The sequence below is a fragment of the Ruditapes philippinarum genome, unplaced genomic scaffold, assembly GCF_026571515.1.
Source record: "Ruditapes philippinarum isolate M1 unplaced genomic scaffold, ASM2657151v2 ctg7514_1_1_1_1, whole genome shotgun sequence".
Taxonomy (NCBI): domain Eukaryota; kingdom Metazoa; phylum Mollusca; class Bivalvia; order Venerida; family Veneridae; genus Ruditapes; species Ruditapes philippinarum.
Genome location: NW_026854888.1, coordinates 24,914 through 42,621, shown reverse-complemented (window position 1 = coordinate 42,621; position 17,708 = coordinate 24,914). Strand labels below are relative to the sequence as shown.

The window sequence follows — 17,708 nt, the reverse complement described above, 5'->3', positions numbered from 1 at the left end:
CATTGAATGTTTCATATATCAGCGATTACAATAAATTCACTATTAAAGAAGCATGCCTCCAGATTCTTACTTGTTTTCATGAAAACTTTTCAAACGTATTAAAAAAGTAAAAAATTATCAAGTGAAAAGAGAACGCATTTTTACGCATTCTAAACGGCACTTATAATATATTATAATTACCGATAAACAGGCCAGAATATGCACAAAATAACCCATAATTGAAATATGGCGATAATTACTGCTAAGTGAGTAACTGATTGCATTTAAAATATTTTTTTTTCTTGAATACTAAATATCTTTATTATGTTAAAAGTTCTGTACATTTTTCCCCAGTGTTGATTTTCTTTAAATATTTTGGCTCATCTGCCAATTGCAGTATAAACCAATAGATTTGGTTATCAAATTTTTGAAAAATTTCATCGTTAATCTAGCACAACACAATTCGAAGAACATCACATATTTCGAAGAAATAGTGTTTACAAAAGGTCATGTCGACCTCAACATGACTTGTACTTATCACAAAAGCCTGGGCTTTAACGACGATGAGTTTTTGCTATGACCTGACGAGCCCGTATATATGTAATGGTTAAGCTTAAAATAAAGTTCCACACAAAAGAGTGTGTATATATTGTAAATTTTTGAGAATATGTGATACAAAAAGTCTAACTGACATGCATATTGGAGCACCGCACAACACTGAATTCTAACACCGCATTTTTATTCCGTTTGACTGATAATAACTGGCATTGTTTTCTTATGCACCATACTTTTAAAGAAACTTACATATCTACTTACAAATATGTTTTATTGAAGGAAGACTGTTGACTTTCTCTTTTATTAATAAAATGTTATTTTTGGAAGACTTGAAGGTCGAAATCCAAAATACCAGTAAGATAAGTGCAATGGTCTCAATAGATTAGTAAGTTGATTTTTATATATTTTTTTTCGAATTTCTTCAAATGTATTAACCCCAGATGTAAATATTTCTCGTCGATCGACATTACTGGAAAAAAGAAAAGAAAATAAATGCAGTGATTTAAGGACAAATAATGCGGTGTCCACATTTTGCTATTGTTCAAGCTGTACGGTGCCTAAAGTATGCACGTGAAAACATGAAAATCATACCATATATACAAAAAAAGGTTATCAAAATTATGTAACTTGTTCAAACGATAATAATGTACATATCTATATTGCATTTCGATGAGTCATATGAACTAAACGTGCTAGAAAGTTTTAATTTCGCAATCAAAGCAATATTTTTCACAGTATGCCCCAACTGTTTTCACTATCTTGACTTAGATAGTGAAGCATGTTGCATGTAGTAAAGAGTAATAAGCTTCAAATTGAATGACACATTCGATGGAATGAAAAATTCGATGATTTTACATTGTTTTGTGCAAATTATCATCTGTTTTCTTGTCGTATGTAGTCTTGACATCCATTTTGTATGACAGAAAGATACGGTGTCTCGGTCAGAAGTATGGTATTTTGACGTTGCGCGGAAAAGTTGTGGTAAACGCCCTATCACCGTGAAAGAAAATGCATTGTTTTCTTATCTCAGTAAACAAATAATTGACTGTGCAACTGTCTGTAGCTTACAGAGATTTAATATCGTGGAACCAGGCTAATGTTCAATCATGCGTAAACAGGTTTAATCTATAAATAGCAAATGTAAGTCTGGCGACAGAGTGCGCTGTGTAGGAGCACATTTGTCTCTGAGCACATTTGTCTCACGATGTGTGACCGATGTGCTCGTAAACATTCATATTTGCTACAAATTAAAAATGTGACAGATGTGTTTGACACACAATAGAAAGGACACTCGAAGTACATTTGTTTCACATTCTTCCATAAAATTCTAAAAAGGTAATAATTATGCCCTTTCGTATACCGGCTACCAGCATTTGGTCTGTGTTTTCTGTATTTATAATACCGTTTTTGGTCACTTCCGGTCAATCAAAAAAATCCTGCCTCTGCATAGGATCATAATTATATTCACTTAGAGATATCCCTGTTCTGCATGTCAAAATGAAGATTCCTACCAGTGCAGTATCCAGAACCCACATGCATATGCAGAAATTAATTCTGACACATTTCTTTCCGATGCTTAAAGTTTTATAAATTGATTAATCATATTTTATTGCTTATATATACATGTAAATATACAGAGATCCAAATTGTTTTCGAAATAAGAAATAGCAAAAGGGTTGGCCCAAAGTTCTTACAACATAAGCGATCGGCCCTCCCCATGAAAAAATATATTAATCAACATTGATGGCATTTATATGAGAAAGTGTGACATGAATACATATAAAGCGAACAAAGAAAAAAAAATAAAGACAGATTAACATTAAAAAATAAAACAACGTAAGAAATAAGTAAGACAGAAAAAAAATGTATATTTATATATTTATGTAATAACGACAAGGTTAAGGATCCAGCATTTAGCATTATACGTCATTGGGAGTAAAAGTCCATCATAAATGTGATTGTCAATTATTTATGGTACCAGGTTATTAAAATTAATACAATCGGCCGATTTACAAAAATAGGAAGTGTTTCAAAACGGTCAGTAGTTATGATAAATTTTTGGACAGCCGCAAATATTTGTTCATTTTTTATGGCTTAAAAAAAAGCACACCTATTGATGATTACACTTGAAATGAGGTCAAACGGCGATCCTCGATTCTAACATTTCAGTCGTGGGAAAATGTGTGACAAATATTTCATAAAATGACATGACACAAATGTGCTTTCTTGCCCCTTAAAAATCATAAGACTGATGTGCTTTCTTGTCCTTTAAAAAACTTGATCAGAGCACATTTATCGCACAAATGAGTTTTATTGGTTAGACAGTTTGATGTCGCATTTGTCTCATGTGAGACAAATGCGACCACATCGGTCTTAAGTAAGACAAATGTGCTCCGAGACAAATGTGCTCCTTCAGCGCTGTCTCCACCTAAAGGGGAACTGTTTCACATGAAACAAAACGCGATAATGCTGCATTGGATTGTAATAAAATATGTTAGTTAACTTTTAATAACAAGGAAAGAACTTTTGAAGAAATGAAAATATATACACTCGTATTTCAACGTTTCGTAAGTTTTCTTTTAAGATGATTTGGATTGTGCCTTGCAGCTTCAAAAACCTTAATCGCCGCCATATAGTAAAGCGAGGTCACGTGTGTTTTTGTAGTTTCTGATCGCAGATCAGGAAATACAATTCTGACATTCAATCTTATGAACAGCGCTTCACAACAATCCTAACAATAAAAGTAGTTCTCAAAACTGCTTAAAACTAGCGATGTTAAAGAAAGAAATATTTTTATTTTGTTATCCAGCGAATTATAACGCATTCAAAGTTTAAAAGTAGTTTTGGCTTATAGAATTGTCAATAAATGCACAATCATAAATTACGCTGCTGAATATTATTTTAACCAATGAAAATTGCTCGGCTATTTCCGTTAAGCTTCGGATTATTGTGCCCTTTTAATAAACATTTGTTATTTACACTTTCTGAAAAATAAAGTAAGGATATTGACTCTCGGACAGAGATAATGATCGATAATCAATTTCTACCATAAATAACGATCTTAAAAGTTAATCACCCCGTAAACAAAGCGCTATTTTTAGCTACATTTCAGCGCGTACATTTTACACAAATAACTCTGACTGTCGAATAGTGTTTGGGCGAGAAGACTTTTGCTAAATTATTTACATCATTGTTAAACAACAAGTGTACAACAAAATAACTCGAAATTAATAAGGATTACAAACCCTAATTTAGAATAATTTGGTTTGCTTTAGACTGTTTGACGGGTGGTCCAGCGGTAACACGCTCGTTTAGGAAGCTAGAGGTCTGGGGTTCAAATCCAATTCATGTTTTTGGTTGTATTTTTTTTAAGTATTTTTAGCGATTTTAACATTCTTTCTTAAGGAATTAGCCACGATATGCAATGATAAAATGTGGCTGTCATAAAAAATGTACCATAATACCACAGAGCTTGCAGCCCTTTGATTTTTTTATGATAACGGGTCTGATGAATTGAATATGGAATTATTTATATTTACTCTATTGATTTTGTTAATGATAGATATCTAATAAATGTATACTATGTTTATGCTCAAATTTGATTTATTTATTGTTGGTCGTTTGCTTATTAAAAGTTTATACATGTATATCGTATAAAATTGATTTATGTCTAAAACATAAGGGTAAATCATTACGATCGTGTCTGCTTTGTTTACTTATAAATAAGATACATAGTGTCGGATTTTCTTGCACAATACGACATTGACTAAATCATACCTGACATGTCAAAGTTTAAAAACGAAGACTGCTAGTACGACGTTACGAAATTTTCGTGTCGCTAACCCTTTAAATTCAACAACTGCGCAGATATAAACAGGCTTTGGTCTACCTAGTAATTGTTTTTCGGTTATTCTAAAAGTATGCAGTGCACAGCTGACCATTTCTTCGCAGCCATTTAGCGTGTGCGTAAAACCTCGCTTGCTTTAAATTTTGAGCAGTATTTTTAAAAGATTAATTGATTTTAATATAACATAAAGGAAAACGTTATCCCTTAAAAGTACAAAATTTGACATACTTACGATATAAATTCTCTTCAAACTGCTATAACTAGCATGGCTCTCTGCCTGTGGAAGAGGCTATCACTCTTGGGTTTAGCAAGTTAAGGGTTAAGATTATCTAACCCTGATCTTGAATTGCTCTGAACTGAACAAGAGACCAGGAGATATTGCTGTCCCACTTCTAAGGATAAATTTCGGGTAAATATATAGAGGATAATCAAGTTTTTTCCCTATAAATACAGGATTCATTTTCATTGAGTGGTATGAAATAAATATTTCATGAGTGGCGAAACCACGAGTGAAATATGATAACATTCATACCACAAGATGAAAATAAATCACGTACCTATAGAACTTGAATTTTCTGTTTATTATTGTATACATTTTTCTCTTTTTTTGACATAAAAGTTAAATTTTGTTTGGAAGAAAGTAGTCCGGCAAGAGCCAGTGAAAATACCGAAAAAATGTTTCAATGCAGTGAGAAATAATTTTTATAATGAAAATACTGAAAATAAAAATACGCATTTTATTTTATCAATATTTCTCTATATTTTATTTATATTATAAAAAAGTGTTTCCATAAAGATTCATTTTCATAAGTAAGGTGTATTGATTTTCATATGTTTTGCATTTAGTTAACCATATTTCTTCCATAATTTATAAGTTGTAGAATGTATACTTCAATAGGAAAACACATTCATTTTTACATGCTAGGTATCATTTGCACAAATATTACACATCTTTATATTATGTGCCTCTCTTTAAATTATTCAGATGTTTAACTTTTTGCCTAGGCCAGTAATATTTTGACAAGAGCTTATCATTCATTAACACTACAAAGACCGAACTAGTGGAGGATATTTGTCGTGATCATTTTGTTATAAATCTTCAATAATAATTAATAAAAAGATGTCAATAAACTTTTGAATAAAACATATACCATAATATTATCCTGATTTTTTCATACGTATATGCCATACGTATACGACCAAAATCATCTCATGCACAATTGCTAATACGTTATGTGTAATTTTATTTCAGAGGGTACAAACAAAAGAAGACATATTGAGCCAAACACTCACGGAAGTTTTAAGTACAAAGCCAACTCACCAATATATTACATGATTTATTATTGAATTACACATATCAACTGTTTGATTAAATAATATTGATATTACTACATGAATTCTGTATTCACAACAATTCAATCAAGCCTCGCGAACCTTCGTTCAACAAAATTTTTAAATGAACCTTGTTCAACAACCATTTTTAATAAACCTTTATTTATCTTTTTGTTTACAATTTTCATGTTGTTTTCTTGCTTCCGAGGAATCTCTCCTAACAGATTTTAAGTGAATCATTGTTAAAAAACAGGAAACAAAACTTACTACTAAGTTGCGTGAGCCGCTAGCACGAAGTGAGGGCTTGAAAGACAGACCATTTTGTTGGCAACAATATCTCTTGTCAGGGCTATCTGACTTTATAATTGCTATTGTCTCAGATGACTGTACGTGTACATACTCATTGACCGCCGTACAACACAGCTTTAACATTCATCTGTTAGGCTAATACTCGGAGAAAACTGCTCCGAAATAAATGACCACTTTGCTGTGCTTCAAAATTGATTATTTAAGAGCAGTTGTGGTGTCAGTACTCGAAAGCAAAAGCTACCTTTTGTTATGTAACCTAATATAGCATAGACTACATAACGGAGATCAATTTCTTGCACCCTATTAATCTTTGCAACAAATATATAGAAATAAATACAAATGTACAATATCTTATAATTGGCGATAACTAATGATTATAATGATTATACATGTAAAGTTTATTTCTTATCTTTATTGCATCATATAATTTGAATGAATATTTATAAGACAAAATAGATAGTGAATATTTATAAGATACCAAAGGAAAGAATAGAATATCAATAATTTAATCAGTGCTAAGCTATGGCCGGTAAAATATAGTATACACAATTTTGAAAAAAAAAACGACAAAAAAAAAAAAAAAAAAAAAACAACAACAAAAAACAAACAAACAAAAAGAGCAACAACCTAACAATTATATTGAAAACATCCTTGTGATTGTTCCTTAAAAGAATTTGTTCAAAAAGTAAAGCTTATGGCTATTTTTAGATTACAGAACACGAAATTGTTGCAACAAAGATTTTATTGATGTAATTAGTAGAGTCTGGATCATTTTTAGTTCGGCATCGTTCGGCAGTGTTCGACAACATTCCCAGTTTTCCACATTCACTTTTTAGACGAACCAATTTCTTAAGGAAATTAACAAGCATCAATTATTCTATCACTATGGTATAATTATCATCACAACACATAAATATTCTGTCAACTATAGGTATCAAGATAATGATTTATATCTAGACATTGGTGTTTGTGTCAGTTAAGAAATAATATCTAATCTGTCTGAATACGAACTCCGGAAAATGATGTCGAGTAGTGTGAGTTACTGTGATGTAAAATAATCCCGCTTCCCGAGCGACTTACGACCTTCACAAAAACTTTGTTCCCTGTCTTGACATGGACTGTTGTGCTTAACTTGAAGCAGACACAATAGCCTGTACCGATGTTGTACCTGGCTGTATCCATATAAACATTATCAACAACTAATCCATAATCAATATACAAACTAGCAGAAATACATAACTGAACTGTAAACAGATAAATGCCTCCAAATGGAGCAGTAAATACTCCAGAGTCGGAATTGTAAGCCTCGCCAAAGTTAAGGAGAATGTCAGTGAATACAATGGTGTCGCCGACAGCTGGACTTTTGTTTTTTATGTTCCTTGCATTGAAAGCAATTTTTAGCGATACAATTTTTGCTGAAATTAAAGTAATAACATTACTAATATTTGTATTAAATATGAAACTTTTTTGTTTGTAATACACAAATGTTTTTTTAAAGTTTATAATTACCTCAACTTTTTAAATATTTTATCAATTTTGTGTGCAGTTCTTTGTTACCATACGCATTTCACTTGACAGCATTTGTTCGTTCATAAAGTACCATATGTAAAAAAATATGTTAAAGACTTTCCGTTTCATTCTCAAATATCATTTTCATAGACAAATGTTGATATTACTATATCGTAACATTGGTTATATTCTTTAATGAACTTATAATGCTATCATATTACTATCAATTAGATCAGTGATGCAAAAAGATCCCTGATTATAGACAACAAAGTCTTTATCAATCCGTAAATATCGATTTATTTCAGGAAATAGCACAATTATCTTGAAGTTGCACTCTTTTGTCGACCACTGTGGTAGGGCATTTAACGCAACGTCAAAATACCATACTTCTGGTACATGTACAGCGATACACCTTATCTTTCTGTCATACAAAATATATGTCAAGCCTGCATACGACAATAAAACAGATGATAATTTGCCCAAAACAAGGAAATATCATCGGATTTTTTCATTCCATCGAATGTGTCATTTAAATTGAAACTTATTACTCTTTACAACATGCAAAATATTTCACTAACTAAGTCAATATAATAGTGAAAACAGTTTGGGCATACTGTGAAAAATATTGCTTTGATTGCAAAATATAACGACATTATAGTCCACTGATCGAAATGCAATATAAATAATAACAATTAAATATGTACATAATTGTCGTTTGTACAAGTAACACCACTTTAATAACATGTTTTATGTATATTTGTTTTATTTTTCACGTTTCAACGTGTGTAATTTAGGCACCGTAAAACTTGGTCAATATGTGGACACCGCAATATTTATCCATAAATCACGGCATTTTTTCTGTAGTTTATTTCAGTAACGTCGGTCGAAGAAATTTATTTCCATGTGGGGTTTATGCATTTGAAGAAATTCGAAAAAAAAGAAGGAAAAAAAATCGACTTACTATCTATTGACCCCATTGCAGTTATCTATAACTGGTATTTTTACATAGATTTGCCCTTCATCTTCATAAAATAACATTTTATTAGTTAACAGTCTTACATATTTGTAAGTAGATCTATATTTCTACAGTTACTTACACAGTATGGTGGAAAAAAACACAAAAAACAACAACAACAAAAAGAGGGACATTATGGCCCTGAGTCGCTCACAGAAACAGCCAGAAACAATGCGGACCATACCCTTTTGATACTGATAGCTCACACTGAACTTTCGGTTCTGGTGAGCTAAAAACACTATTCGTATCAGGAGGATTTTTTTCACCATTATTTCCCAAAACTTTACAATCGAAACATACCATTTTGTATGGAACTTGTATTTATGCTTTACAACTATATATATACCGGCTCGTCAGGTCAAAAACACATCGTCGTTATAACACAGGTTTGACAAGTACGAGTCATGTTGAGATCGACAAAACTATTTCTTCGAAATATGTGCTGGTTTGCAAAGTGTGTTGTGCTAGAATAACGATGAATTGTTTCATATATTCCATGGAATAATTAAAAAGTTCGAATAAGTTTGCAATGTCTAGCAGTAAGATATTTTATCAGCTATTTCCAACAATTCGATTTCCCCGCCATTACTATTTTGTCCGGAAAGATACGGTTCTCTGTCAGAAGTATGATAGTTTGAAGTTACGCGAAAAGTTGTGGTAAACGTCCTATCAGCGGGTCGAAAGTGTGCGTAACACTTGTGTTATCTACATTTTTGTTACGTAAGATGAATACGCAAGGTACGTAAGGTTTTTTCTATGGAACATAATTAATGCATTTATTCCATTTTGCTTAATGATATTGGGACTTACATTATGCTTGCTTCCATACTTTTTTATGACAAAGGAAACCTACGTTTTGAAGAATACTATCATGCATGACGGTTACTGAATGTACTATTATGTAATTGCAACTTCATGCGTTCCCCTCCAAACCATCAAACTCGCATATTTTAATATGCTATATGTTTAATTACACAGCGTATTATGTTCGGTGTTTAAGATAACATTCTTTGCTTGTTCTTGATATAACTATAGATGTAAAATGGTAAGCTCCTGTTAGTACCTTTAATTTGCTATAAATTTGCCGCTTACATTGTCGACACCATTTCACAACAAATAATTGAATTTAATCCAAACTTGGCGATTTTGACGTGTCTTAGCCTTCATATGATTCAATATATTCACTGATTACAAATATAATGCAATGCATGATCACTGCGCATCAACAACGAAGATGACAACGATAGCGATATCATAGTCGCATGTTACGGAACGCACTAAGCGGTTGGCGGTAAGCATAATGAGAGTTGCAATATTTCATTTTCATATTAAAACAGCAGGTGTCGCTTTGTCGGTACATCCCGTTATTTCCCGGATGGTCCCGCTATTTTGGCGCATGGAGTATAACAAAGTTACGTCCATTATAGGGGCGTATAGGGGCGGACACCGGATACACAGACTTTATGTTATATAAATTAAATATCATTTGGCTTCATACAAATGTTTTGCTTTAAATCCTATACACTATAAGTGGGCCCTATGGATATACATTTATATCGTAAAAGTTATTAAAAGAATGGAAGTGTGTTTTAACGAAATACACAACTTTACTCAATTGACCTCTTATAAGGAACACAGATTCCCATACATTGTATGTGTCTTTATTTAAATAATCATAGATAAAGACCTTTGCAGCACCTAGGCAGGTGCTTAACAAATGTATGATGACATTAAATGTTTTATAAGGGAGCACACTATAACCACTTCTTTTGCATGAAACTGACACGTATATATTCCATCACAGCTTGGGCTGAGCTGGGGATGGGTGCAGCCCTTAAGCCAGGACCTGAATCCACCACTGTATAACTGTCCCATTTAATAACTGTTCACGAATATATTTTTTCTTTCAATTAGACTGTATACATATATAAAATTGCATTGCATAAACTTTTTCTTCTTATGTTTATATTCTTTTCTGGGCAATTTATGGACGCGGAGCTATTTGTGTTTACCACTAGTTTTTTGTCCATGGACCCGATTTTTATCAATTAATCCCTTCGATTTACAGCTAAAAATAAATTCGGAAGCACGATTTCCTTTCGATTTCTATTATGTAAAGTCATATATTGGTCTCCCCTTCGGTGATTCGCAGCATGTCATATTAATGAATGAGAACGGGAACAAAGCTATAAATAGATATGACCTTAACATTGAGAAAGTCCGAAAATCTATTTATAGAAGTAGTTTAATTAACCGCTATGGTAATTGAACGAACTGGAGAGTTTTGCAGAATGAAATGCAAACATATTCAACCATAAATTGCACCCTTTATAACTTATCGAAAAAAAAAGTAAATTAATAGCTCCCCTGATTATTTAAATCGACCCTGGTGTCCCGAATTTTTGCTATTAGAAGTTGATTCCATTTTGTTTGAAGGCAATCGGTTTTATGGTGGTTTGAGTGGAATGTTTTGATTTGCCGGATACTGCGACATGTATTTTAACAACAGAAACGTTTGTCGAGGTGTTATGGGTTTTTTTGATTGGAATATAAACACACTGATGGATCAGACGAGGATTTTGAAGCAATTCAACAAAATAGTAGATTCATCTCCCAATAAATCAATTAACAATAACTCTTTATTTATAACCTATGTCAAGTACCTTTTATATCTTTGACTCGCATGAACATGATGTTAGTGAATTTTCTCATACCTAAAATACAGGTAACAATCTTCCATTGATAAATAATTTTTTAATATATCAACATGCCATGCAAATTTATTCATGATTTTAAATGTACCATTATTTTTGTTATCGCGTATAACAAAAAACAATCATGAATTTGGTCTTTTAGAAATCCATCCCATTTTTTTGTAGGTTCCAACGACAATACATATAATATTTTTATTTTTAGCAAGCCGACCAAAGTTCACGATAAACAATGTCTTTCGTCCTCCCATTCATCTATGATATACATGTACAATTCTGGTAAAATCCAATTAACCATTAAAAAGTTTAAAAGAATATTCTGTCATCAGATGTCTACTAGTTCATCGTCGCTTGCTGCATTTCTTGCTTGGACGCCATTTGATTCTTTGCATCAATGCCTTTCTTGCTTAACATGATATACCATTTGGCGCAAAACATGTAACGGACATTTTGAAAAATAAAGTCGATTTGGCTTATTTACATTTGGATTTTAATATTTCCTACAATGATTAGTTGTTGATATTTGTAGAAAGTGAATAGTATTATAGGTGAAAAAGAAAATGTACATGCTTTGATATTTTTTACATCTAATATTACTGACTACAGTAGCGACACAAACAGAACAATGTTGCACTACTGTCATGTCACATTACATTTACAAGTCTTGTAAGTCTTGTTTGTATTTGAATTACTTTCCTTACATGTACCAGGTAGGCATCAGTAAAAGCATATTTTAAAAAATTTAATATCTGGCTCCTCTGTCATGGACAGTGCATACGAGAAGTATAATTATGCAAATTTAATTGATTTACACAACATCTGGTATAATGTACACTACTCCTTAAGGTGACAACAGACACTTTCCGTGGTACTCAGATAAATGTCATTTAAACCAACTTATTTTAGTAATAATTGTTATGTATTTAATCTTTGTGCATTAAATGTCGTTGATCAACATAAAAAATAACATATTTGAAAAAAATGCCTTTGTAAATGATTGATTTTTAATAAAAATCCTAAAATTTTAAATCGTCATATCAAAGTCATTTTTTATTTTTTTGTCATCAAACTTTAGGAAAATAAACATACTTATAATATCTGGGGAACCGTGTCTCAAATTTTTTCTATCTTTTCTCAAAAAAATATTACGTAACGTCAAACATTTTATGCGACTTTTTTCACCATACATACTACGTAATTAAAGATAATTTAGTCGCTGATTGAGCAAACAAAAATCCCTGACACGGTTCCCTCCGTAAATAAATTCCCTTTCATGTGCTTTAAACCGCATGTTAATTGCTTGATTATTAAAAAAGTTATGCCGATTCAAAGTTAGTCCGACCCGCATCAAACGAAGTGTCATAAATCGGCTGTTCTCTCTCGGACCCCTACGTTTCACGCTAAATAATTGCATAATACACAAATATCGCACCAGAGAGGGTCACAAGTTGCGCTAACATACTCTAACAACATTTTATGACCCAGTGACATCTGATCAATTAAAAAGTTGCTGATTAATATCAGTTTATAACAGAAATTTCTTCAAATCTTAACGTGATTTACTGTCGGTCGCACATGTCACGTGACTTTTGGTAAAATTTGAGGCACTCGGTGGGGGGAAATGGAACGTATTTGCGCACCGCTTGCGGGGTATTTAATTGTTTCACTTTTGAAGATTATTATTATTATCATCAGCATTATTATTATATTATACCAGCGTCACTCTGTCTGTGTATTCGTATATGAAATTCCGTTAAAATATAAATTAAAATAACAAAAAACTGAGCTTCTGATGGTTTTTTAAAGTCCATGGTAAATGTAAAAATAAAAACGAGATATTATATATTTCTCCCTCCAAATTGAAATAAATGCTTGACATATTATAATAGAAATAAAAGGTATCAATCGATCATTATGATCTGACCTTTATGACTTCTTTTATCATGAAAATCATCTATGCACGGTATAGATATCCAGTTTCTACTGGGATATACAATATAAATTCCATACTTTGTCCCAGGTTTATTAGTACTGTGTTCGATTTACTGGCGAACAATTTTTTCAGAGCATTCACTGATAGTATATATTAATATCTTTTTTTATTGATTCATAGAGAAATGATCATCCTTAAACAATCTAAAATGGTTTAGAAATTTGTCAGGGACACCTTACCACAAGTCATATAGGCGTTCACATAAAAAATGTTGTCTGTTTTTGTTGTTGTTTTACTTGACATTGTTAGAAAACGAGGTTGAATGTAAAGCAAGCCGATGAATCCGTACAAAAGTCCATAAACTCAATGTAATATCTATCAGATTAACGGGACAGACAAATTATTTTCACACATTATGGATATTTTAGCAACTCTATTTTAAATCAACCCGTGGTCGTGCGATTTGCCGCTATGCTTAATTATTTATGTTTCATACATTATGTTACGTACATTGGCCGACAATTTCTTATTTTAAAAAAATGCTTAATAAAAGGTAGACGATATTCATAAAAGATGTACGGTATTTGTACGATACATGAATTACGAGTAGATGGACCAGTATGGACGGGTAATTCACGGATATATGGAACTACCAATTTCCCTCATTGATGCCTCAACAGGGGGCGGAGCGTTATCGATAATTGACAGATTACGCGAATAGCAGATAAAAATGGTACAGGTACCGTTTTAAAACGTTTAAAAACACATTTTTTGGACTAACTGCTTCCAAAATTAAATCACGAATGTGTTCAGAAAAGGTTGATAAATCTACTAAGCAAAGAATCTCATTTTAGGTATTTTCAGTAATAATTGACTCCGTTGTCACCTTAATCTAAATGGAAAATGACTTGTGCGCAGAAATGATTTGGTAAGGTATCTGTACTGAGCACATTTTTTTGCGCGGAGCTTCTCAGCAACATTTGTACTTGTATATTTAGTGTTTGATAGGTATTTACATTCCGTTGTATGGTCACCGCAGTTTATGTACGGAAAATGCCGATGATAGGCCAAATGTGGGAAAATTCCGTTGATCTCGATAACAGAGTTCTCGTCCCTTAACAGTTCACAATCGCTAGACATTGTTTAAATGGGTTATATACAATGTCAGATGATCAAACATGATCCACAAATAATCAGAGACCGAGTTTTATTTAGCATAAACACTGAATAATGGAAATAAGCGATAGCTAACAGTAATCACGCCACGCGAACAATATCTCATATAATAAACACTTAAACAAAATCGATCGTGTGATTTTAGGTGTACAAAACGAAGTAGAGAATTAAAAAATAGTCAATTTTGAATAACTTCTGCATAAAAGTAATACAAAATAGAACTAAACCGTAAATTATTTGTTAAGTGCATGAAGAAAAGTAGCTTATACATAAAGGTATATGACGTTAACATTTTATATGATATTCCAAAAACAGTACGATAAATGACTTGTGCAAGTTCAATTGTTATCAAACGTCGCTACGCAATTTTGCATGTAATAATGCAAAAAGGAATCCAGCATAATTCAAAGTTTAAATATCATAAAGCAAGATGGAATCAAAGTTAATGCAAGTTCCAATGTCATCAAGCAAGATAGAATAAATGCATTAATTATGTTCCATATTTTTCACTGGGACGTCATAATTTACAAAATATTAACATGACCGCCTGCAAAATGCTTATTATTGTCGTTACTCTTTCAAATGTCATCTGTCACATAGCAATGTACGTGATGAACAGCGAACGAAAGAACGTCAATGATATTCTATAATTAGTATTATATAACTCTCCTTCCTTTTAACTGAAATTTTCCAGACCCATAGAAAGTGTTAAAATAAGTCGATATCAACATATACATGTAATTTAGACCGTGGCTATTTGTTTTGCTAATTGAATCATCTTAATATTAAAACACCTTTTCCAACAGGTTTAACAAAACAGGTTTGTATCCTTAACAACATTTAATCAAAATACACAAAAGTAAAGCAGATTACCTTTCAAGTCTTGCACTTCTTGCATATTTTTGTCAAGATCACTTGCTTTCTCCTGGACCAGTTGAAGACTTGTATTGCTGTTTTCTTGCATTGCTTCTATTTCACCGTTCCATTTGACAGTATTCTCGTTAAGTTTGGCTAATGCTTCGGTAACTCGCGTTTCTATGGTATCCATTTGTTTCTTCATATTTTCAACAAGAATTTCTGTCCTGATCATTTTTTCCAGTAGTTTTTCCTCATAATGAAATTTGGAGCAGTGTGGCTCCGATGAGCAGGTAACTAACAAAGTTGAAATAATTAAACACGTTTTCATGTCGGCAACGTACAGCAACTTTGTCAAAATGTTTAATATCATCATTATAATTTATCTAAACAGTCCCACTTTTGATCAGGTTAGATAATTGTGAAACAAATCAGAAGTTAAGAATATAAAACTGCTTTGTCAAAACAGAGTCATATAACACATTTTTAATTGAATGACTAAACAGTTTGAAGGAACATCATACAAATGAATTTTAGTTGATGTCAGATTTTATTATTCATCTGTTTGTCATTTCAAACACAGTTTGGCGAAATTATTTTCAGTATCAAAGGATAACAATTCGATAACTTAAACATTTTGCAACTGGATATTGTTTTGTCTAAGCTTAATTATCTGTCTTAAATTTAAATAGTATTGTTTGCTATAATTTAAACCTTAGATTAAGATATAAACAAATTTAATATCTTAATTACACATTTTTGATGACTATCTTATGTTGAAATGGTTACAAATGTTTCAGGATCAACATTATGCAGTTACATTATAAAGCATTATTTAAGTTTTATCACTTTAATAATAAAATTTAAATTTGTTCGTTTGAAATGTATGTTATTGACTGAACGGGGTATGATATAAACAACGGTGTTACAGTAGGGTGGACGTTTCAGTTTACACGCAATACGCACCCTCTTGAAAAAACGCACGAACGTAACACGCTATACGAACGAACGTTACACGCACGCTTTACGAAACGGAATACGCAAGCGCACGCAAAACGAAATACGCTAAACGATATACGCACGCTAAAACGCATGCAAAATAAAAACGTTTCTAAATGTTTAATAAAAAATCGTAATCATATCAGTTTTAAACAACTTTAACTAGATCGTTAAGCGATGTGATTGAAGGATAGATAGACATGTATTTTAAACGGGTTTATGATGAACTGCACTCATCCTGGCACAAAATTATTTTTACCCACAGCCTTAACAAATGATACAAAAAAGCTATCATGCGCTAATATTAAAAGAAATATATTTAACGGTTTGTATCTATTTGCACTTCTTTCAAACTTAAAAAAAACTCGTTGTTTCTGAGCATAATGTGCCTTTATTTCAACTGTTAAGGAATAATCTGTAGATGGACAACTCTTTCATTAACAAACAAATGCAACACGTGTTTACCATAGACAGTGGCTTAATTCATGAAAGCACACATGTTAATTATTATCAGTATTTTAAGACAGTGGCTAAAAAAAGAAAAAGAGAAAATAAGAATCCCTTAAGAAAGTCCAACACGGTAAAATTGAAAAAGTTGCAGGCTCGGTTTGATTGAGCCTGTTCATGGACGGTACTGTCAATTGCAAACTACCTTCTACGCCCCCTAGCACCTAAAGCCTGTTTAATTCAGTTGAAAAAAAAAGTCACACGTGTATTACTATCATCAGGACTGTTTATCCATTGGCTAAATCATAATTCCAGTTTGAAAGTATTATAATCAGTATTTTCAGATAGTGGCTAAAGACGTGCTTATTTACATGTATATTCGGTATTTCTAGACTATGGCTAAACGCTAATTTCAGATTGAGGAAAGGCAACGCTTGTGTATTATTTACAGTATAATTAGACGATCGTTCATATTTAAAATGGAAATCATCTACCAGTTGTACAGGTATCAATGCGTTCACTGTTCTCATGACTTTGCAAACACTATAAAAGTGTAATTTATATTTATTTTTACGGGGAGGCGGGTAGGATTGAGCTTGCTATCAGAACTTAGTTAGATTGTAATTTACGTTGGTTGGGCAATTTATTTGTCATGTTAATTACTTAATATATTTAGAGACGTTACTATGGAAGCACTGGAGGGCCCTTTTGACTTCTGACTTAATGACTTTTGACTATTGACTTGGGAGTTATGACTTGTGACTTCTAAGTTGTGACTTGTAATTTGTGATGATGCATTGCCGCTCATTTTAAGCCAGGAGATGCAACATGGCGGACAGCGATTTGTCAGATGATGTAAGTTTTTATAGTTTGCTTGAATATTCTTCTTAAATAATGTAATTTAGCGATGTTATACATATCCATCACTAATCGGGCAATACAATTTGGACGGTCTGTGTATTTTTGTTCACTGAGATCTAGATGCGTTTACCATAAGAAATTAACACTCTCCCTCAATGTGAGAAAAGTGACTCCTTTCAA

General features: G+C 32.2%; 1 protein-coding gene across 1 annotated transcript; it reads right to left on the bottom strand.

The window, feature by feature from the left end:
- Positions 1–6,656: 6,656 nt before the first annotated feature.
- Positions 6,657–15,682, bottom strand: LOC132741422 (uncharacterized). Its single transcript, XM_060729577.1, has 2 exons — positions 15,240–15,682; positions 6,657–7,437 (listed from the first exon to the last, which is right to left on the bottom strand). The coding sequence occupies exons 1-2, from the start codon at positions 15,595–15,597 to the stop codon at positions 7,013–7,015; spliced, it is 783 nt and encodes a 260-aa protein (XP_060585560.1). The 5' UTR covers positions 15,598–15,682; the 3' UTR covers positions 6,657–7,012.
- Between the last annotated feature and the right edge of the window lie 2,026 nt (positions 15,683–17,708).